General features: G+C 48.1%; 1 protein-coding gene across 1 annotated transcript; it reads left to right on the plus strand.

Annotated features, from left to right (window-relative positions):
* The first annotated feature begins 2945 nt into the window (after positions 1-2945).
* LOC102417581 (DLA class II histocompatibility antigen, DR-1 beta chain-like) lies at positions 2946-21905 on the plus strand. The gene is made up of 6 exons (XM_006106956.3): positions 2946-3060; positions 10098-10364; positions 19969-20250; positions 20906-21016; positions 21459-21482; positions 21762-21905. Exons 1-6 carry the CDS (start codon positions 2961-2963, stop codon positions 21773-21775), a joined length of 798 nt encoding a protein of 265 aa, XP_006107018.1. The 5' UTR covers positions 2946-2960; the 3' UTR covers positions 21776-21905.
* Positions 21906-22107: the final 202 nt, after the last annotated feature.

A 22107-nucleotide genomic window follows, 5' to 3' on the forward strand; every position in this document is an offset into this window, starting at 1 on the left:
TAACAACCACACAGCAGCTGCGTGGGGGCACCAGGCCAACAGGGGGGTTAGTGAGGGACGACCAAATGACTGAACAAGCAGGCTGTGTTGAGCAACAAGACTGGCAGGGGGTTAGTGAGGGACAACCAAAGGACTAACCAGCATGCTGCATGGTATAACCAGGCCAGTGCAGTGAGGGGGCAGTTAGGGTCAAACAGGCTGGCTGGGGCGGGGGGCAGTTGAGGGTGATCGGGCTGGCAGGCAGTGGCAGTTAGGGGTGATCAGGCTGGTTGTGGTGCAGTTAGGGGTGATTAGGTAGGTAGGCAGGCGGGCGAGCGGTTAGGAGCCAGCCGTCCAGATTGTGAGAGAGATTTCTGACAGCTGGTTTAGGCCCCATTCCCGGGATTGGGCCTAAACTGGCAGTCAGACATCCCCCAAGGGGTCCCGGATTGGAGAGGGTGTAGCCTGGGCTGACTGAATCCCCCACACCCCGTGCATAAATGTCGTCTACAGGGCCTCTAGTTTGTATATATTGGAAATGACCACCACAGTAAATATAGGTAACATCTATACCACCCACAGTTACTAAACTATTTCTAGTGATGAGAACATTTAAGACAGTGGTTCCAACATGGGGCACATGCCACACAGGGGGGCAATTTGATTTTTAAGGGCAGGAATTTGAGAATGAGTTACTAACAGTTAAATTTTTTATTTTTCATGGTTCTAGGTGCCTCATGTACAGTATTTATATATATACACACACACACACACACATATATATATATATATATATAAATATATATATATGGTGACATATTTATGCATTTCAGTTCTCTACTAGTATTATGTTTTCAAACTTTATTTGCTATTTTTTTCATATCACTTCATATTATTTTTAAAATAATTTCTTAGTGATTTCTCCCTAAGTACTTCAATTGTCCTTTCATTCTTTTATTTTTTTCTTTCATGGATGCCATGTTCTTTGGAAGCTTGTTTAGACCAAGTTAACGGGCCTTTAGGCTTCCTCCACGTGAATAGGAGCTCACTTTTTGAACATTAGGAATCCTATGTCACAGGGGGCATCAGGGTTTTAGAGAAGCTTAGGTGGGGCCTGGCCAAAAATGGGTGGGAAACCACTACTTTAAGATCTACCCTCATAGCTGTGCATAACATCCTCATGACTTCTGTATTTCTTAGCTGGAAGGTTGTGACTTTTGACCATCTTCCTCCATTTCACCCCCTCAATTGTAGTCATTTCGCTGCAGCATGGTCAGTACCCTATCACTAGACATCACTAGACACATGCAGGCACATGGAGGACTGCACGTCAGAACTGGGGCGTGAGAGTTAACGCAGGACTTCAATGGACAGCTGTCCTTTCAAGTCCACTGAGGATCAGAGAGGTACATGTATGTTAGTATAACGTCTACTGATTATCTAAATAGAACTAGATGTTCTAAATCACATGATGACATCAAAGGATGTACTTCCTAGCTTCCCATCAAGCTCCATTTCCTGAACACTCTGTAATAATTTCATTAGCAAAGCCTTCTTCTACCTTTTCTTAGAATAAAGCAAGAGCAGTTGACTGAATAAGAGGACATGCCCCCAAGAAAATGAGAAAATCCTAATGGGGACCAGGAGTAAAGAACTGAATGCTTTTCACATGAAATACTAGCTATTCTAACGCAGAGCTGCTGGGCCAAAGGCTGGCTTTGAGTCCTTTCTCAGTCTCCCAGTCCCTTGACCACTTTGGTTTGGACAGTTGGCTGATCACACTGGTGGGTTAAGTGCTGTCCAAAGGCACGTTCCCTCCATCCCACACAGATCGCCTCCTCTGGCCCCTTTCTCCAGTGTGTTCCGGAGGGGCCCTGAGCTCAGTGACAGCACCAGGAGAGAAACCTGAAATACCTTTCACTCAGGATAATTATTGAATAACTTTCATTTTCCTTCAGTGAGTGACATCCCCCCCCCTGTAAAGAGTCACCAATTATACTGTCCAATCAACAGCTACCAGCCTGTCATGTCATCAGTTTCTAGGGGAAGCTGCTCCATGTGGTGTCTGCAGAACCACAGCCTTTCCCAGTATTGAAACACCTGAAAGATCACCTGAAAGTGGCTTTAACTGTGAGAGGTTAAGTCGTTTCCCCAAATCTGCAGCACTAAATTGAGGTGCAACAGCGAAATAAGCAGGTCAGAGAAAGACAAGTATCACATGATGTCACTCATATGTGGAATCTGAAGAACAAAATAAACTGATGAACAAAATAGATCCAGAGACATAGAAGCACAGAATACACTGTCTAACCTCAGAGGGAAGGCAGGGGAGGGTGGGTGGGTGGGAAGAGATCAACCAAAGAACTTGTATACGTGTATGCATAACCCAGGGACACAGATAATAGGGTGGTGAGGGCCTGAGGTGGGGGTGGGGGTGGGGGAGGGCTAGCAGAGGTCAATGGGGCAAAAGGGGACATATGTAATACTTTCAACAATAAAGATTATTTTAAAAAGAAGAAAATGGAAGGCCTCCTAACTTGCAATCACCTCCCTCACCCTCAGCTCCCAGCACACTCACTCATCCATTTGCAAAACTGCCCTGTTTGCAGTGAGAGACCAATGCCCCCAAAGGCTCCAAGTTGTGTCCTCATCACTAACCATTGCAGAGCTGCCTCACAATAGGGCCCAACACAGTGTTTCTGACACAACCAGACCAAACCTTTAAGCACTAAATCAAAGCAATGCTTTTAATGGAGGAAATTCTAAGTTCCAGAAGAGGACCTTCCTATTGAATCTCTGACCAGCAACTGGTGATGCTATTCATCTGATGCTGGTTGGTTCTCAGTACTGAGATGACCCAATCCAGGAACTAAGAAATGAGTGCCTCAGTTGGTGTTTTTGGGATGTCCATGGAGAAGGGTCACAGTCCTCACTGAGTGAGACCCCCCTGCTCCCTGCCCCTGTCCTCTCTGAGCTCCAGCATGGTGTGTCTGCGATTCCCCGGTGGCTCCTGGATGGCCGCTCTGAAGGTGATGCTGATGGCACTGAGCCCTCCCCTGGCTTGGGCCAGGGACACTCCACGTAAGTGCACCTTGGGGGTGAGCTGTTGTGGGGTGAGGAAGAAAGGGAATTAGCTTTGTCACCGTGTCCAGGCCATGTCCCTTAGAAAATGGTGGCATTTTCCTCAGTGGCCACCTGCCTTTACCATATGGATCCTGATTCTTTCCAGCACAAAAGGAGGCTGGTGCTGACCACTATGAGATGTGCAAGGGGCTCCATGTATCTCAGCCATTTCTTCTCACCTCGCCTCCAGTAAACCTCCCCAGCCTGTGTCCCCTTCCATCGGGGTCTTGAGAGGATTGAGAAATAATGATTTCAGACTGATTACCACCCAGAGCTCCATTTATTGTATTGAGTTATCCCCAAAGGAAAGTTTCTCTGGCATTTTATGGGGAGTCAAAGGAATTAGAGGGTCTCTCTTTGAGGATTCTGTGTTCTGTCCTCAGCAGAATCTGTGATGTTGGTGCGTCTCCCTACGATGTGAGATATATCAAGGGGCCTCACCACCATCTCCTTTCCTTTCTCCCTGAGCCCCTTAAGAAAGAAAAAATTCAGAGCAATAATTGCTTTAAAAAAAAATACCTCAGGGTTATGGGACAGAGAGCATGGATTCACCTGACGTCAGTTCAAGGGATTAGGGAGCTATCTCTGAGGAAGTGACATGTAGAGACATTTGAAACCTCGATGATGAGAGAATCCACCATGAGAGGATCTAGGGAACAAGTGTCCCAGGGAGAGGGAGAGGGAGAGGCCACAGTGTGGGAAGGTGTTTGCCGTGTTGAAGGGGCAGGAAGAAGGCTAGCGAGGCTGCAGCAGGCAAGCAAGTTGGGGAATGACATTGACATAGGAAGAGGCTGGGGAAGACGGGAGACAAATCATATTGGGCCCTGACGGGCGGGTAAGAAGTTTGAATTTTATCTGAAGAGACGTGGGAATTGCTGAGGGTATAAGGAGAGTCCATGTATAATTATTAAAAACAATAACCCCAGCTTCCAGGGGGGATTGGATTACAGGGTTCAAGAGGAGTCGGGGGGCCTTTGAGGAGCATGGAAGAGCTCCCAGGTGACAGGCTTGGGCTTCAGTTAGTGTGTGCAGCAAAGGCAGGGGGAAAGGGGAAGTGAGCAGATCTGGGGGAGATATTTCCACAACTTGTTATGGATGAAATGGGGGAGGAGTCACAATCCCTAAGGATTTTATCTTGAATAATTAGAATAAACTTGGTGGAGCTGTGTGTTGAGAAAGGAAAGACTGTGTAAGAAGTAATTTGAAAGGGGTGGTTAGGAATAAAGGTTTTGTGTAAGTTTGAAATGATTTCTTGACATTTGTGTGAAGTTGCCAAGAGGTCAGTTGAATACAGGAGCATGGAGTTCAGAGCTGGCCAGGGAAGCGGGTGTATGTGTTCATGTCATTGACACATGTGCTGTGTTAAACTCCAGGGAAGTCGAGGAGGAGGAGGAGGAGAGAAAGAGAGAAAGAGAGGGAGAGAGAGAGAGAGAGAGATGTCAAGGGCTGATCCCAGAGGACCAAGGGCCAATGAGTCAGCAAAGGAGATTGAGAAGGGGTGCAGTGTGTTGAGGAAAACCAAGAGAAGGTGATGCAGGGCAGTGAGGAGAAGTAGGTTTTTCCAGGTGGGAGTGGCCAGGTGTGGTAAGAACTGCTAGGAGGCAGAGAAGTGAGGGCATGCAGAGAAGTGAGCACTGGGTTTGGTGGGTGTGAAGTTCACAGACAGTGGAGTGTATGAGATGAAACCTGATTGTACCATTGAAGAGAGGATGGGGGCTGAAGACGTGAGGGACGATTACAGGTGCCTCTGAGCAGCGTCCTCGGGGAGACTGTGCGCTGGGCTCAGGGAGTCAGCTGCACCTAAAGCATAAGAACAAAGGAGCCTGATGAGAAGCTGGGGGACTCGAGAACCAGAGATGCTCACTGATCAGCAAGGAGCCACGGGAGTGACCTTGAAGGCAGAGTGACTGGTTATGAAAGCCACCAATTCCACAGCCACTGTTTATTAGTGACCAGAGCAGACAGTCACCACCTGGGGATGAGGGTTGGGTCATCGACAAGACAAATGTGGTCCCTGCGGCATGGAGCAGCGTCACTTTGGGCAGTTACTGTGCACCAGGCCTACATTTGAGTGTGTGACTCTCATAACCATCCTGTCTCACCTGCAGCAATTACAGATGTAATCACCCATGGAATCTGATTCAGAGAGTTTAAGCAACTTACCCAGAGTCACAAGGTTAATTGTAGAACCAGGTGACATAGTCTAGATCTCAGTATCTAGAAAGTTCCTCTCTTCTTCATCAGCATAGTACTTTCATATTAGGTGCATGTATATCCTGTTATATACAGACACCAATGTTTCTGTCCTTGTGATCAAAATGATATCCTATCTAATAATAGAGAAACATGGTAATTAGCCATACCTCCGCTACCCTTCCCATTGGCTAATCAGGGCGATATGCAAATTAACTGCCAGCCAAGTGGCTGCCGGCAGGCAGGCAGCTTGAAGTGAACAGGAGGCTTGCTTGCTTCAGTGACGGAAGAAGCCAATGTTCCCCGCCTGCCGCTGCCGGGCTCTGAGCTTCCAGTTTAAGAAACATTGTTACAAATATAGAAGCTAAAAAAAACCCAGAAACCTGCTTTCAGCCAGCCAGGCCTCGGAGCTGGAGTTGAAACACTGTTTCGATTATAGAACCCAAACAAACCAGATACCTGCTTTCAGCAGACGAAGTCTCAGAGCTGGAGCCAAGCCTCAGAGAGAAAGCTGGCTCTCAGTTCCAGTGACAGCCATAGAAGGTAAATAAATCCAAGAATAAAAAAAAAAAAGAAAAGAAAAAAAGGAGAGATTTGAAGCTTCATTCGCCCGCTAGCCTGAAAATGGCTCTCAGCTCCTCACCCAGACTGGCCAGGCACCCTAGTGGTCGACCCCCACCCTGAAGGGGGTGTGATCAGCTGGAAACAGCCATCATCCCCTCATCCAGGCTGGCCAGGCACCCAAGTGGGACCCCCACCCTGATCCAGGACACCCTTCAGGGCAAACCAGCCGACCCCCACCCGTGCACCAGGCCTCTATCCTATATAGTAAAAGGATAATATGCCTCCCAGCACCGGAATAGCAGAGCTGTGAGTCCTCCCAAACCCGGGATCAGTGGAGCCGCGAGACCTCCCGGCACCGGGATCAGCGTGTCAGGGGGAAGGGCCCAAACCCCCTGATCGCCCTGCAGCTCTGTGTGTGACAGGGGGCAGGGCCACAACCTCCCTATCCGCCCTGCTCTGTTTGTGACAGGGGAAGGCGCCCCAACCCCCTGATCAGCCCTGCTCTGTGCCTTATAGGGGAGAGCTCCTCAACCCCTTGATCGGCCTGCTATGTGTGTGACAGGGTGCGGCGCCCCAACCCCCTCATGGGCCCTGCTCTGTGTGTGACGGGGGTGGAGTCGCAACCTCCCCATCGGCTCTGCCCTGAGTATGATGGGGGAAGTGCCCCAACCCCCTGATCGGCCCTGCTCTGTGTGTGACAGGGGGCGGTGCCCCAATTCCCCTATTGGCCCTACTCTATGTGTGACAGGGGGGAGCTCCCCAACCCCCTGATCAGCCCTGCTCTGTGCGTGACAGGGGGTGGTGTGGCAACCTCCTCATCTACCCTATCTTGAGTGTGACAGGGGGTGGCTCCCCAACTCCCCAATCGGCCCTGCTCTGAGCCCAACCAGGGGTTGCACCTAGGGATTGGGCCTGCCCTCTGCCACCCGGGAGCAGGCCTAAGCCAGCAGCTCCATATCTCCCGAGGGGTCCCAGAATGTGAGAGGGCACAGTGAGGCTGAGGGACACCCCCCACCCCCGCCAGTGCACAAATTTTTGTTCACTGGGCCTCTAGTTTAGTGATAAAATGGATTAAAGACAATTGCCAAATGGTGATGAAGATATTATTTGCTCTAGGAATTTAAGGAATAGAAAGATCTTGTGAGCTTGCTTTCCTAGGCTTTATAAGAATTAAAATAGCAAGCTATTTATTGAGTGCTTAGATGATCAGCACCAGAAAGAATCACTATTTAATTCCACACTTAACAATATCCTGTGAGGAATACAGTATTATTAAATCTATTTTAGAGATAAAGAACAAGGCCCATGGGATTTATAATCTGACCCAGTGGGAGAGCTCATGTTCTAATTTAGATTCCTCATTCTAGAGCCTGGGCTTCTACCCCCACTGTGAACAGGGGCTTGGCTGGGTCTGACTTGAGCTGAGATTTCTGATGTTCCCATGTGCCAGCGTGTGTCTCAGGGTTGGGGGCAGCAGGTGCAAGAGCTGCTAGTTCCAATATTTAGGGGGAATTTACATTCATTTTGCATTTACACCTTGAAAAGTTCCCTATGGGCTCACACTATGTGCAGACTGTCGTGGGCACGTGAGGAACACAAGGAAGTTTAAGTGCCCTCCTCCGCCTCAGATTCCATCAGCGGCTGGACTTGTGTTGCCAAAGGAAACATAGAATGCCCAATTTAAGCTGAATTTCAGAGAAATAGCAATTACTTATCTTAAATCCAAATGTGCTGGGAATTGTGTATTTTTATTTGCTTTATCTGGAGGCCTTTCAGTTGGGCCCATGAGCCTGGCCTGATAGTGTTGACCACACAGGCTACAGTGAACAGCAACGCATACGTGTTTATTTTTCAACTTCTCCTGTGTAAGGAAGGTGCTAGAGAATTTGTGAAAAGTTACATAGACTGAGTCTGAGCAGAGTGCCCTCGTCTCTGCCATCATTTCTATGTGAAGGTCTCCATCTAAAGTCTGGGACCTGCTCCTGTTTGTAATCTGTCTATGTGAGAGGGTCATCTTAGCTGCTCCCCTTCTGAGGGACCTGCCTGTAGAAATGAGAGTCCACATCCAGCCAAGGCTGGTAACCTGATGCTTCCTGGTATTACCGGGAGCAGGAGGCAGTTAGAAAGTGAATTAGTTGGGACTCTGAATGGGAAACAAATGGCTGTGGCTGTAACTTCTATTGAAGACAAGCAGTGGGCCAGAGGCCTGGTGATTAGGTGGCAACACAAAGAAACAGGTAGATCTTGGTTCTGAACAAATTCACTTTCCTGGAAAAATAGTCTCACTGGAACCAGATTCCCAAAGAATATAAATGTCATATAGACCTAGACTTTCCACAGAGATAATATTGGCTGAATTTTTATGTTAATTCCCAGCTGCTGCATAATCAACAGTGGCTTTTGCACCCCAGATTTTTCAGATGGTTCATCACCCCTTCCACCACTTCCCACCCCTGGGACGTCTGCAATATGTAAAGCCATGTTTGGTTGTCAGAATTGCGGGGGTGGTTTCTCTGATAACTGGTGGTGATCCCGTGTGCAGAACACCCACCCCAACCACAAAGAATTTTCTGGTCCAAATGTCAGCAGTGCTGAGGTTGAGAACACAGCTGGACACTGGCTGTTTCTAAAAATTCTAAACTCACGCCTTATACACACACACTCACCTTCCAATGCAGCTCTTCACGGTTTATTAAGAAAAAAATTAGACAGTTACATAAATTCACCACTTTCTCGTTGAACCCATTCAATCACTTGAAGTTTAAAACCTTCCTTTTTACTTTGCCTTCTGCGATGTTTGTCAAAAGGTCATGAGTTGTGGTCACTCATCCCTGCTGACCTTCCGCGTCTCTCCTCCATGAGTCGTGCATCGTGGGGAGCCCCCTGTCCTCAGTCAGGGCCTCCCATTTCTGCAGGGACTCTCTCCGCACCAGCGATGGTGTCAGAGCTTCCATCCACCACCTGCTTTAACCATGTCCAACCCAGGAAGCGTCTGTGCGCTTCCTGGGTTGGACATGCAGGAAAGAGAGGGCGCCTATTGGGATTAGGGTGTAACCCCTGAACCTCCTCAGTGCTCTCCCTTACATGCAGCAGAAGCCCCCCTAACTCACCCCCAGGCTCTCAGCACCCGCCTCCTCCAGGCTCCTGTCCCCTCCCCCACTGTCTGGGCTCAGAGCCTGTTCTCTGGGTTCCCAGGAGGCACATGGGTTCTCTCAGGCTCCGCAGGTGGCATTGCCTTCACATAAGATTTGCCTCCTGTTATGGGGCAACCCGTAAGAGACGACCACCAGAGACAAAGGGTAGGATTTAGGAGCCTTTATTAGCTGGCCAGCAACTGCAGTTACAGCACCCTGCCGTAGCAAGGACTGAACTGCAGCCCCGACCAGCTGTAGAAGTAAGCTTTTATTCACAAAAACCACAAACGGTTGGCTGAACACACACAAAGTTCGTAGCTCCATTTCTCAACACAGGTCACAGACTCATACCTTTCAAAGGCCACAGGTTCATGCCTTTGGAATGTTACAGGCTCATACCTTAGAAAGGTTAGGCACTTCACCCCTGGCTAAACCGTGACCTGTTTGTAAAAAATGTTAAGAGGGAGCTGTGGTCTTTGCAACAGAGCCAGAGACTGCGATGACCTAATTTAACTGTAACCTTCTATTGTTCCTAATCCCTGGGGCATTTATTACACCTCCTTCCCCCACATCCTGTCACTCAGAGGCCCTGGCCCCGCCCCTGATGGGACTTGGACCCTGTGGTCCCTGCTCCAGGCCCCTTTCCTGCCATCTCCCTCCTGTGTGGATGCACCTGTGGTTGGGCTGTGATGGGCACTTTGGTGAATTCTAAGCTGCAGAGCGGAGGGCGATGCCCGGCTTAATACCTGGGTCCCGGGCAGCTGGGGCCTGGCACGAGGTCCCCTGTCAGGGGGTGACAGAAGGAGGGGGGTGTGGGGAGGGGAGAGGCTGGGGGTGAGGGGGGGGCGTCTAGGAGGAGGCAGTGATGGCACAAGTCCTCCCCAGCCTGGAGCCCGGAGCCCGCGGGGCAGCCCAGTGGGTGCCCAGTGGCTGAGGGTCCCAGGGGTCTCCCTGCCCTGTGGCCTCCCAGCCCCAAGGAGGGTCCCCGGGCGCTGGCAGTGGGGGTGCCGGGGCCTGTGTCCCCACTGCCTGGCGCCCTGCACTGGGCGACGTCACTATCTTGTCTCACCCACGTGACGTGACAGGTCCTTCCTGTCCCCGCAGCGCATTTCCTGGAGCAGGTAAAACACGAGTGTCATTTCTCCAACGGGACGGAGCGGGTGCGGTACCTGGAGAGATACATCCACAATGGTCAGGAAGACTTGCGCTTCGACAGCGACGTGGGGGAGTTCCTCGCACTGACCGAGCTGGGGCGGCTGGACGCCGAGCACTGGAACAGCCTGGAGGGCGAACTGGAGCAGAGGAGGGCCTATGTGGACACGTTCTGCAGAGAGGCCTACAGGGTGACAGGATTCCTGGTGCAGAGGAAAAGTGAGCGCGGGGGGGAGGGGGGGAGGAAGGAGTGATGGCGGGGGAAGGGGTGCGCACACAGGGCTGTGAGGAGCACCCCTGAGGGGCCTGAGGGCGGCTGTGGGGACCCTGAGTCCTGTCCTGTGTAGGGCGTTTCTGGGGGTGCCCAGTCCTGTCCAGTCGGGGGAGGGTAGGAGGTGGGAGGAGGGAGTCGGACTGTCTTGGCAAACCCCCCCTGACCCTGAGCCCTGGAATAGGGGTGCTGGGTGCACAAGCCTTTCCCTGGGCAGAGGGTCAGGCTGGGTGTGAGGGGCGGGGCCTCCGAGGCACCTCTGGCCTCTCTGAGCTCCTTTCAGGTCTCAGTGTCTTGTTCCCCCCTCAGTGCCCCTGTGTTTACAGAGGGGGTGATGGTGAGCCAGGGTCTAATTGTAATTTGTTACTTAACACACTGATGTCACATCTGCACAGGCTGACAGCATTTAAGTAATTACATGTTAACTGTTTAGAGTTGAGACAATTTACCTCACATTCTATTTTGTTAAATATTTTTTCAATGTTGCCAAATACTCACTTGAAAATTTGTTTTTTATATTTAATTTATCCTTCTTTGATTTCTAAGGTTCTTGAACAGTTTTCACGTACCTGTTGGCTAATGGCTGTTCCTGCTCTAGGAATGGCCTATTGTCCGTCATCCCTGTGGTCCGGGCCTTTTTCTCAGTGATTTTCTAGGTTCTCTAGGCAGCAAGATGGACACTTTGCTAACATTGATGCGGCATTTTCTCCAGCTCCTGGCTTGTGTTTTCATTCTGTTTTATTACTTTCCATGTGAGGAATTTAAACATCTTTAATGTAATGAAATACACTCAGAAGTCGCTAGCAATGACTTTCCATCAATCTTAAATCTACCCTTTTGAGGTCCAGTAAAAATGTTTCCCCCGGGTTCCTCCTAATCCTCATTCTCCTCCTCCTCCTCCTCCCCTTCCTCCTATTCCTCCTCCTAATCTGTATTTATTGAGCCTGGTCTCAAGCACGAAGCACACATATTAATGAGTCCCAGCCCCTGCCCTGAGCTCAAATGTCAGGTTGAAAAGAGAGACAATTATAAAATGTCAACAATGGCCCGCAACCCAGGTATATGCCCCTGACCGGAATCGAACCTGGGACCCTTCAGTCCGCAGGCCGACGCTCTATCCACTGAGCCAACCCGGTTTCGGCATCTTTTTTCTTTTTAACCTAAAGATATAATGTGGGATTTTAGGGGTCAGAACTAAATAAATGAACTTCTTTGCAAACCATATTGCCCAGATTTTAAATGACCTACAATTAACTTTGTTGAGATTTTGTAAATGGCGGAGGCTTAGACGGACGTGTTGGTGCTTTATCCCGGAGCAGATAGGGGCGAGCAGCTGAAACGGGTAACAATCAGCCCGATCAAGCTGGGGAGGCTCAGCTGAGAGGCAGTCTGCAGCCAGGAAAGACAGAGAACTCCTAAAAAATGCGGATGGTTAGAGATTGAGACTGAAACCTCCCCCTGGGCGCCAGCGCAGCGGCGAGACCGCGCCATCTTGGGTTGCGGCTACCGGTTACCGGCATCCAGAGAACGGCTACTAACCCAGCGCCTACCAACCCGGAGGCAACGACTCGCAAGCAGCGTGACTACAAGAGCCCAGCGGAGACCTGCATCTCTCCACAGAAAGGTTAGACTTACCCCAAAGGTGCGGTTTGCAGTTCAGGTTGAAGCGAGGAACGCGCGCGCGGGCGCAGGGGGAAATCTGCGCACTCCAAAATCCGTGCACATAGAAGCCAGGGTAATCCGCAAGTGGGGAGGGCTCCTGCAGGGCTGCTGCCAGAAGGTATCACTATAAATGAGCCCACAATTGGACTGGATGCAAAAAGGGCTACCTCAGAGTTTCCCTGATAACCGGCTACTTGTTGCCAGGGGCTTGAGTGCGCGCAGACATAATGCGCAGACATTTCGCGCAGTTCTGGAGGGTGGAACCCTGCGAGTTTGAACAGCTTCCCAGGCTCTTGTTTCCACACTTCCTCTTACTTCTGGGAGTTTGATTGTTGACCCCATTGGATGTGATTGCCCAGTTGGGGTCACTAGCAGAGCTTGTAGGGGAAGATTGTTTTTGGGGAGCCGGGGAAACAGAGCTGGGAGTGGCGCCGCCTGGGGAACCAGCTCTGGGCGGAGCTGGTTCAGGTACAATACAGAGCTCCTGGTCGGAGAGAACTTATAGCCTCGGAGGTCAATCCAGAAACACTGCCACCCAGAGGCAGAGCCACGAACTGACTCTTCTGTAAATACAGATAAGGCAATAAGGGGATTTTACGGCCGGCCTTAAAATCAGGACTGTGGCTTACAACACGGAGGAGCAGTGTATCAGAGGGAAACTCAACATTCTCCTGAATTCCGGGCGGGCCAATAAGAAGAGTAGAAGATCTGAAGCACCTGCATTACTGCACATTTTTATTTTTATTTTTTTAAATTACTTTTCCTCCTTTTAACTAAGAAAACATTTTTTTTCTGTTTTTCTATTTTCTTTTTCTCCATCACCTGATTTTGCCCTTTCAGCTACTACATTTTTATTTTTAACTAGTATTTTTACCGCTACCATTTTACCATTCTTTTAAGTGTCATTTTATTTTGTCTTTATTTTATTTTGGGACTAATGTTCTCCATTCTATTTTCATCGTTCCTTTAGCAACATTGTTCTCTACCTCAATTTGCCTCTGTGCTAAACAATCTTCCCCACTTTTTCCCTTTTGCTGTCCTGTTTCTCTTACCCTACTCCAGCTTTTGATTTTCCCTATTCTTTTTACCCCCTGTCAAAATTTAACCCTGCTTATATATCCTACGTCCAATCCCCTGTTCTAAATCCTTATACACCTTTCCCTTATCTTCCTTCACTATCCAATTTTTTTTCTCTTCTTCTTCTTCTTTTCTCTCTCTATTGTGTTATTGTTGTTTGCTTGATTGACGAGTATATTGGGGTTTTTTTTGTTTTGTTTTGTTTTGTTTTTTTGAATTGTTTGTGAGGTTAGACTGCTTATTCTTTTTATTTTCCTGCCCCTCCCTCTCCCCCCCCTCCCCTGGTTATTTCTGTGTTTCTGTTTCCCCTTGCATCGCTTGATATTATTGGTTGTTTGTAGTTTGTATTCATCTCCAGGAATCTGTTGCTGTAATTTGTTGGTATTAGTGGAGGACCTATAGGAGTTTTCTCCTCATATAAATAGTCTCTTCCCCTTTTATACTTCATTCTCTTTTCTCTCTTACTTTTTTTTTTCCTCCTCTTTTTCCCCTCCCTTTTCCCAATTTCATTTTTGCACTCCTTTTTTTCTTTCTTTCTTTTGTCTCTTCTACCTTTTTCTCTTCTTTCCCCCTTATCTCTCAACTCTCTTAGCTCGGGGGGCCACCTTTATTTGGGGTTAGTAATATCGTAAATACAATAGTGTTTAGTGCCTGGTACGTTGTGCCTTGTTGTGTTGTATTTTGTGCCTTTAAATCAACGCAGCAGATTCAAGCAACAGCGGCCTCCTGATCACCATACGCTCTGCCTGGGGAACAGTTGCTGTGTGTGAAGCCTCCCTCCACCAGCCAGAAGAGCCACCACAGCTGTGAACAGCACCCACCAGAGGCTCTGCTATCAACAGAGGAGCCGCTGCTACCACAACTGCCCAAGGAGCAACCACAGCCCGAGGAGCCACTGCCACCCAGGGAGCAGCCACTGCCACCCAGGGAGCAGCCACTGCCACCCAGGGTCCAGCCACTGAACGATTCAACAACTAGTCATGTCAGTGAAGACAAAGAAACCCCCAAAGGAAAGAAAAGGAGGACTCGCCAGAAAAGCAGCTAAGTGAGACAGAGATATGCAACATGACGGAAAAAGAATTCAGAATAAGGTTCCTAGAGTACATGCACCGGATGTTCAAGAAGCAAGAAGAAACAGATGAAAAACTCAACTACTTATGCAAGAAGCTAGAAGAAACAGATGAAAAAATCAACAACTTAAGTAAGTCCCAAGAAGAAATGAAGAGCGACATAGCTTCAATAAAAAACTCCATTGAAAGCATCAACAGTAGACTGGGAGAAGCGGAGGACCGAATTAGTGAATTAGAAGACAAGGAAGCAAAACACACTCAAACTGTACTGCAAATGGAGAAAAAAATTAAAAGGCAGGAGGAGAGCCTAAGGGAACTTTGGGACAACATGAAACGAAGCAACATACGAATAATAGGGGTGCCAGAACAACAGAAAGATGAACATGGATTAGAAAACCTATTCGAAGAAATAATATCAGAAAACTTCCCTGAGGTGGGGAAGAAAAAAGTCACACAAGCCCAGAGAGTCCCAAACAAGGTGAACCCGAAAAGACCCACACCAAGACACATCATAATTACCATGGCAAATGTTCAGGATAAAGAGAGAATCTTACAGGCTGCAAGAGAGAGACGGAAAGTAACATACAAGGGATCTCCCATTAGATTATCAAATGATTTCTCAACAGAAACACATCAGGCCAGAAAAGAATGGACGGAAATCTACAAAGTGATGCAAAGCAAAGGACTGAATCCAAGAATACTCTATCCAGCAAGGCTATCATTCAAAATTGAAGGGGAAATAAGAAGCTTCACAGACAAAAAGGGCTAAGGGAGTTTATCACCACCAAGCCAGCCATGCAAGAAATGCTAAAGGGACTGGTGTAAAAAGAAGAAACATCAAGCTCAGAAAGAAAACAGCCACACACACACACAAAAAGAAATGGCTACAAACAAGTACCTTTCAATAATAACTTTAAATGTAAATGGACTAAATGCTCCAACCAAAAGACATCAAGTGGCTGAATGGATAAAAAAACATGACCCATACATCTGCTGTCTACAAGAGACCCACCTCATTAGAAGGGACTCACACAGACTGAAAGTGAAGGGATGGAAAAATATCTTTCACGCAAATGGAAAGGAAAAGAAAGCTGGGGTAGCAATACTTATATCTGACAAAATACATCTCAATGTGAAGGCCATAACCAGAGATAAGGAAGGCCACTTCATAATACTAAAGGGATCAATACAACAAGAAGATATAACCCTGGTAAACATATATGCACCCAATGCAGGAGCACCCACATACATAAGAAAACTTCTGGAAGATATCAGGGGAGATATCGACAATAACACAATCATAGTAGGGGACTTTAATACACCACTGACATCACTGGATAAATCCGCTAGACAAACAATCAGCAAAGAAACAGCAATCCTAAATGACTCACTAGATCAGATGGACTTAATTGACATCTTCAGAACACTACACCCCACAGCTGCGGAATATACATTCCTCTCAGGTGCTCATGGGACATAATCAAAAATAGACCACATATTGGGTCACAAGCAAAGTCTCCACAAATTCAAGAAGATTGAAATCATAAAAAGCTTCTTCGCAGACCACGATGGCATAATGTTAGAAATAAACTACAATAAAAACAACCCAAAATACTCAAACACTTGGAAGCTGAATAGCATGTTATTAAATATTGATTGGGTTACCGATGACATCAAAGAAGAAATTAAAAACATCCTGGACACTAATGACAATGAAAACACAACAATCCAAAACCTCTGGGACACAATGAAAGCAGTCCTGAGAGGAAAGTTTATAGCTCTACAGGCCTATCTCAAAAAACAAGAAAAAATGGTAGTCAATCATCTAACTCTACAACTCAAAGAATTAGAAAGAGAGCAACGAGAAAAGCCCAGAGTGAGCAGAAGGAAGGAGATAATAAAGATTAGAGCAGAAATCAATGACATAGAGACCAAAAAAACAATACAGAAAATCAATGAAACCAAGAGCTGGTTCTTTGAAAGGATAAACAAGATTGACAAACCCCTAGCCAGGCTCACCAAGAAGCAAAGGGAGAGGTCCCAAATAAACCAAATCAGAAATGATAGAGGCGAAATAACAACAGACCCCACAGAAATACAAATGATTGTTAAACAATACTACGGGCAACTCTACTCCAACAAACTAGACAACCTGGAGGAAATGGACAAATTCCTAGAAAAATACAACATTCCAAAACTCAAACAGGAAGAATCTAAAAACCTCAATAGGCCAATAACTATGGAAGAAATTGAAGCAGTCATCAGAAAGCTTCCAGCAAACAAAAGCCCAGGGCCAGACGGCTTCCCAGGGGAGTTTTACCAAACATTCAAGGAAGAACTAAAACCTACCCTCCTCAGACTACTACAAAAAATTCAAGAGGAAGGAACGCTTCCAAGCTCATTCTATGAAGCCAGCATCACCCTAATACCAAAACCAGGTAAAGACATCACAATGAAAGAGAATTACAGGCCAATATCCCTCATGAACATAGATGCCAAAATCCTCAACAAAATCTTAGCAAATCGGATCCAGCAGTACTTCAGAAGGATCATACACCATGACCAAGTAGGATTTATCCCAGAGATGCAAGGATGGTACAACATCCGTAAATCAATAAATGTGATACATCACATAAACAAATTGAAAGAAAAAAACCACATGGTCATATCAATTGATGCAGAAAAAGCATTCGACAAAATCCAACACCCATTTTTGATAAAACTCTCAGCAAGGTGGGAGTAGAAGGATCATACCTCAACATAATAAAAGCCATATATGACAGGCCCACAGCCACATCATACTCAATGGACAAAACTAACACCATTTCCCCTAAGAACAGGAACAAGACAGGGATGCCCACTCTCACCACTCCTGTTCAACATAGTACTGGAAGTATTAGCCATTGCAATTAGGCAAGAAGAAGAAATAAAAGGCATCCAAATTGGAAAAGAGGAAGTAAACTGTCCTTATTTGCAGATGACATGATATTATACATACAAAACCCTAGAGACTCCATCAAAAAGCTACTAGACTTAATACATGAATTTGGCAATGTAGCAGGATACAAAATTAACCCCAAGAAATCTGAGGCATTTCTATACTCCAATAGTGAACTTTCAGAAAGAGAGATTAGAAAAACAATCCCATTTACCATCGCACCAAAAAAATTAAGATACCTAGGAATAAACTTAACTAAAGAGATTAAAGACCTCTACTCAGAAAACTACAGGACGTTGAAAAAAGAGATAGAGGAAGACATAAACAGATGGAAGAACATACCATGTTCTTGGATTGGTAGAATCAACATCATTAAAATGTCTATACTACCCAAAGCAATCTATACATTCAACGCACTCCCCATTAAAATACCAATGGCCTTCTTCAAAGATCTAGAACGAACTCTCCAAAAATTCATCTGGAATAAAAAAAGACCCCGAATAGCTGCAACGATCCTGAGAAAGAACAAAGTAGGCAGGATCTCAATGCCAGATATCAAGCTGTATTACAAAGCCACTGTTCTCAAAACTGCCTGGTACTGGCACAAGAACAGACATATAGATCAGTGGAATAGAATAGAGAGTCCAGAAATTAGCCCGAACCAATATGCTCAATTAATTTTTGACAAAGGAGGCATGAACATACAATGGAGCCAAGATAGTCTCTTCAATAAATGGTGTTGGGAAAATTGGACAGATATATGCAAGAAAATGAAACTAGACCACCAACTTACACCATACACAAGAATAAACTCAAAATGGATAAAGGACTTAAATGTATGACAGGAAACCATAAAAATTCTAGAAGAATACAAAGGCAAAAAAATCTCAGACATATGCCAAAACAATGTCTTCACTGATACAGCTCCTAGGGCAGTTGAAACTAAAGAGAAAATGAACAAATGGGACTACATCAAAATAAAAAGCTTCTGCACAGCAAAAGAAACCATCAACAAAACAACAAGAAAACCCACCTCGTGGGAAAACATATTTGCCAACGTCATATCTGATAAGGGCTTAATCTCCAAAATTTATAGGGAACTCATACAACTTAACAAAAAGAAGATAAACAATCCAATCAAAAAATGGGCAAAGGAGCTAAATAGACACCTTTCAAAAGAGGACATTCAGAAAGCCAAGAGACATATGAAAACATGCTCAAAGTCACTAATCATCCGAGAGATGCAAATCAAAACAACAATGAGGTACCATCTCACACCTGTCAGAATGGCCATCATCAACAAATCAACAAACGACAAGTGCTGGAGAGGATGTGGAGAAAAAGGAACACTTGTGCACTGCTGGTGGGAATGCAGACTGGTGCAACCACTATGGAAGGCAGTATGGAGGTTCCTCAAAAAATTGGAAATGGAACTCCCATTTGACCCTGTGATCCCACTTCTAGGAATATATCCCAAGAAACCAGAAACACCAATCAGAAAGGATATATGCACCCAGATGTTCATAGCAGCACAATTCACCATAGCTAAGATCTGGAAACAGCCTAAGTGCCCATCAGTAGATGAATGGATTAGAAAACTGTGGTACATCTACACGATGGAATACTATGCTGCTGTAAAAAAGAAGGAACTCTTACCATTTGCAATAGCATGGATGGAACTGGAGAGCGTTATGCTAAGTGAAACAAGCCAGTCAATGAAGGAAAAATACCACATGATCTCACTCTTTCGTGGATAATTAAGACCATTACAAACTTTCGAACAATAATAAATACAGTGGCAGAGCTGCCTCAAACTGATTGTCGAACTGCAGTGGGAAGGCCAGGGAGGGTTGGGGGACAGGAGGGAGGGGAGTAAGAGATCAACCGAAGGACTTGTATGCATCCATATAACCATAACTAATGGACATAAGACACTGGGGGGTAAGGGAGGGCAGGGGCTTGTCAAGGGTGGGGGGGGAAGGACACTTATGTAATACCCTTTGTAATACTTTTAGCGAAAAAAAAAAATGTCAACAATCCCAATAACAGGTTGGCTTCTTTTGAGAAGGAGCGGATTGCACAGTGAGTGTCACTGTGAGTGTTATAATGATGCTGCCCTGCTCCTCCCTCTCCCTCAGGACTCAGCCTCTGGAGCTAGGGAATCCCCAGTCTTTACTGCTTCCAGGGGAACCATCTCTGTTCTCAGGTGTGATCGCATTCCCAGGACTTCACACCCTGAGTCCCATCTTCCCAAGCTGTTCCCCAGTTTCTCCATCTGCTTTCCTTGTGTTCTCTCTCCATATGTGATAAACAGCTGACATATAGTGACGGCTACATTCCAGCCGCTGTTGTACATGTTTCAGGGCCATTGGTCCTCCTATGTCCTTAAGCGGTGAGTTAGCATTATCACCCCCTTTGCAGGTGAGGAGCTGAGCTGAGAGGGTCTCCCAGGATCACCCAGTAAGAGGCACAGCCTGGATGTGACCCAGGCAGCCCTGCCCCAGAAATCACACTGGAACTCACACACTCTGTGCCTTGCAAAGATTTGTAAACACTTCATTCAACAATGAGTAACTGTTTCAAGATATGAAAAATCCCCCAAATTTCCTCAATGTCTCTCAAATCCAGTGGCCTGGGCTTAGGCAGAGATTCAAGGCCCATGGCATTACCTGCTGCTGGGCCACAGGGTGGATTTGAGGGGGGCTTGCCCAGGCCTGGAGCCTGGGACTGGAGATAAGGCCGAAGGGGGGCAACCATGGGGCCTGCCTGTCCTGCTCACGTCTCCCTCCGCCTTCTCTGTCCCAGCTGAGCCCACAGTGACCGTGTATCCTGCAAAGACCCAGCGCCTGCAGCACCACAACCTCCTGGTCTGCTCCGTGAACGGCTTCTATCCGGGCCACATTGAGGTCCGCTGGCTGCGCAACGGCCAGGAAGAGGAGGCCGGGGTGGTGTCCACGGGCCTGATCCGGAACGGGGACTGGACCTTCCAGACCCTGGTGATGCTGGAGACAGTTCCCCGGAGCGGGGAGGTCTACACCTGCCAAGTGCGGCACCCCAGCAGCACCAGCCCTGTCACCGTGGAATGGAGTGAGACGCCCTCTGACCTCACACCCCTCCCCCCTCAGGGGCCTTTGCTTGTCCCTGAGGCTCAGGGTCCCCTCTCCCCACACCCCGTTTTCCTTTGCTCTGTCTTCCTTCCGCACAGGCCGAAGGGTAGCCCTGTGATCACTTCTGTGAACATCCATAGCCCTGGGATGCCTCCCTGTCTGTCCTGCTCTGAATTCCCCACACTCTCCCCTCATGGTGCCCCTTGGCCCTGGGCACCATCCCCTGTCGGGCTGGGTGGGTGCTGCTGCCTGCGCTGAGCTGCCCACTGTGATCTGGGAAGAGGCGCGTCCTCCACAGTGTGGGGACCTTCCTGCCGCAGGAGAGCCCCATTTGCTCTGCCGTCTGTGGCTCTGTCACCCGGGCCAAGTCCTGGAGGTAATGAGCCCCGGACTCCGCAGCCTCAGAGGCCGAAGCAGTGGCCTTGGGTTGGGAGTGAGGGGACCTGAGGCCAGTGCCTGGGCCTTGTACCTGCTCAGTGTGACCTCAGTCTCGTTTGTGGAAATAGATGTTGTTTTGCTTCTTCTAGGGCAGCTCCCCCCTATACCCACCCACCCCCCCCAGCTCTCAATCCCAGGGTCTCCAGTAGAGAAGTTGCTTTGGGCTAAAACCCACTAAAACCAGCTTCTTTTCTCAGGGGCCCAGTCTGGATCCGCACAGAGCAAGGTGCTGAGTGGAGCCGGGGGCTTCGTGCTGGGGCTGCTCTTCCTCGGGGCGGGGCTGCTCATTTACTTCAGGGCTCAGAAAGGTAAGGAGCCTGCTGGCAGCCGAGGCCCCGAGACGGTGGGGGGACCTGGGGCTTTGCTGGGTGAGCTCTGGGTATGACAACGCAGTAGAAGCCTCTCTTTCCCTGTCGGTCTCATGTTCCCTGGAAATGCAGAAATAACCAGCTCCCGGTTCTCAGAGTGGAGACATGAGGAGTCATGGCTGTGGGGTTAGAGAGGGGTTAACACACACGGGTATTTGGGTGCAGATCCTGGGGTACATGGAGGAGCAGGCCCTGCGGTCACTAATGACACTGGACAGTGACAGCTTCGGGGCCAGTGCTCTCAGCTTCTGCTCTCATTCCTGCTCTGGTGTCAGCGGGTGGGGTGCTGCTAGAGAAGCTCAGGTGGCCTGGGCGGGGACCCTGTGTTTGGGGACACACTTACCTTCATATCTTTTAAGTAGCATCTTCCTTCTCTTCCCAGGACACTCTGGACTTCAGCCCACAGGTAATGCTCTTGAATCCTCTCTCAGGGACGCATTCGGTTTCCCTAGAACAGAAGGTGCAGGGGACGAGCCAGGGGACAGATAGCGGGGAGCCTGGGTGTGGTTCTGGCAGCCACTTACACTGCAGGGTCTCCTCCTGCCTGGTGAGAGGCAGCTCTAAAGCAGCTTTGGCTCCTGTGGCCTCAGATCTTTTCTTCTCACTTGGGAGCCACAGCAGGAGGCCTGGGAGGGCAGCGTCCCTGCTGGCTGGGCCTGGGAACAGCACTGTCCTCTGTCTGCAGGACTCCTGAGCTGAGGTGATCATGGAGACATGGGCAGGAAAGAACCTTCTGTCTGGCCCCTTGGCAGCCTGAAGAGGTTTCCTGCTGGGCTCTTACTCCACAAGGAGAGCTGCCTGGGGCTCTGGCTGGGTCTTGGCTCCTGACCCGTAGCTGCTCCTCCCTGCTGGTTCCTCCCTGCGCTGGACCTGGAGGCCCCAGTGTTGACTACAGAGCCTGAGCTCCATCCCTCCCTGTCCCTGTGTGTTCAACCCTCGCTGTCTGCTGAGCACCTTAGCTCATCTCTGCTCACATTTCTTCGTAAAATGTTCCTCTATTAAATATGGAGTGAAATCATCTGCCTCACAAG

Source organism: Myotis lucifugus, unplaced genomic scaffold, assembly GCF_000147115.1.
Source record: "Myotis lucifugus unplaced genomic scaffold, Myoluc2.0 scaffold_958, whole genome shotgun sequence".
NCBI lineage: Eukaryota > Metazoa > Chordata > Mammalia > Chiroptera > Vespertilionidae > Myotis > Myotis lucifugus.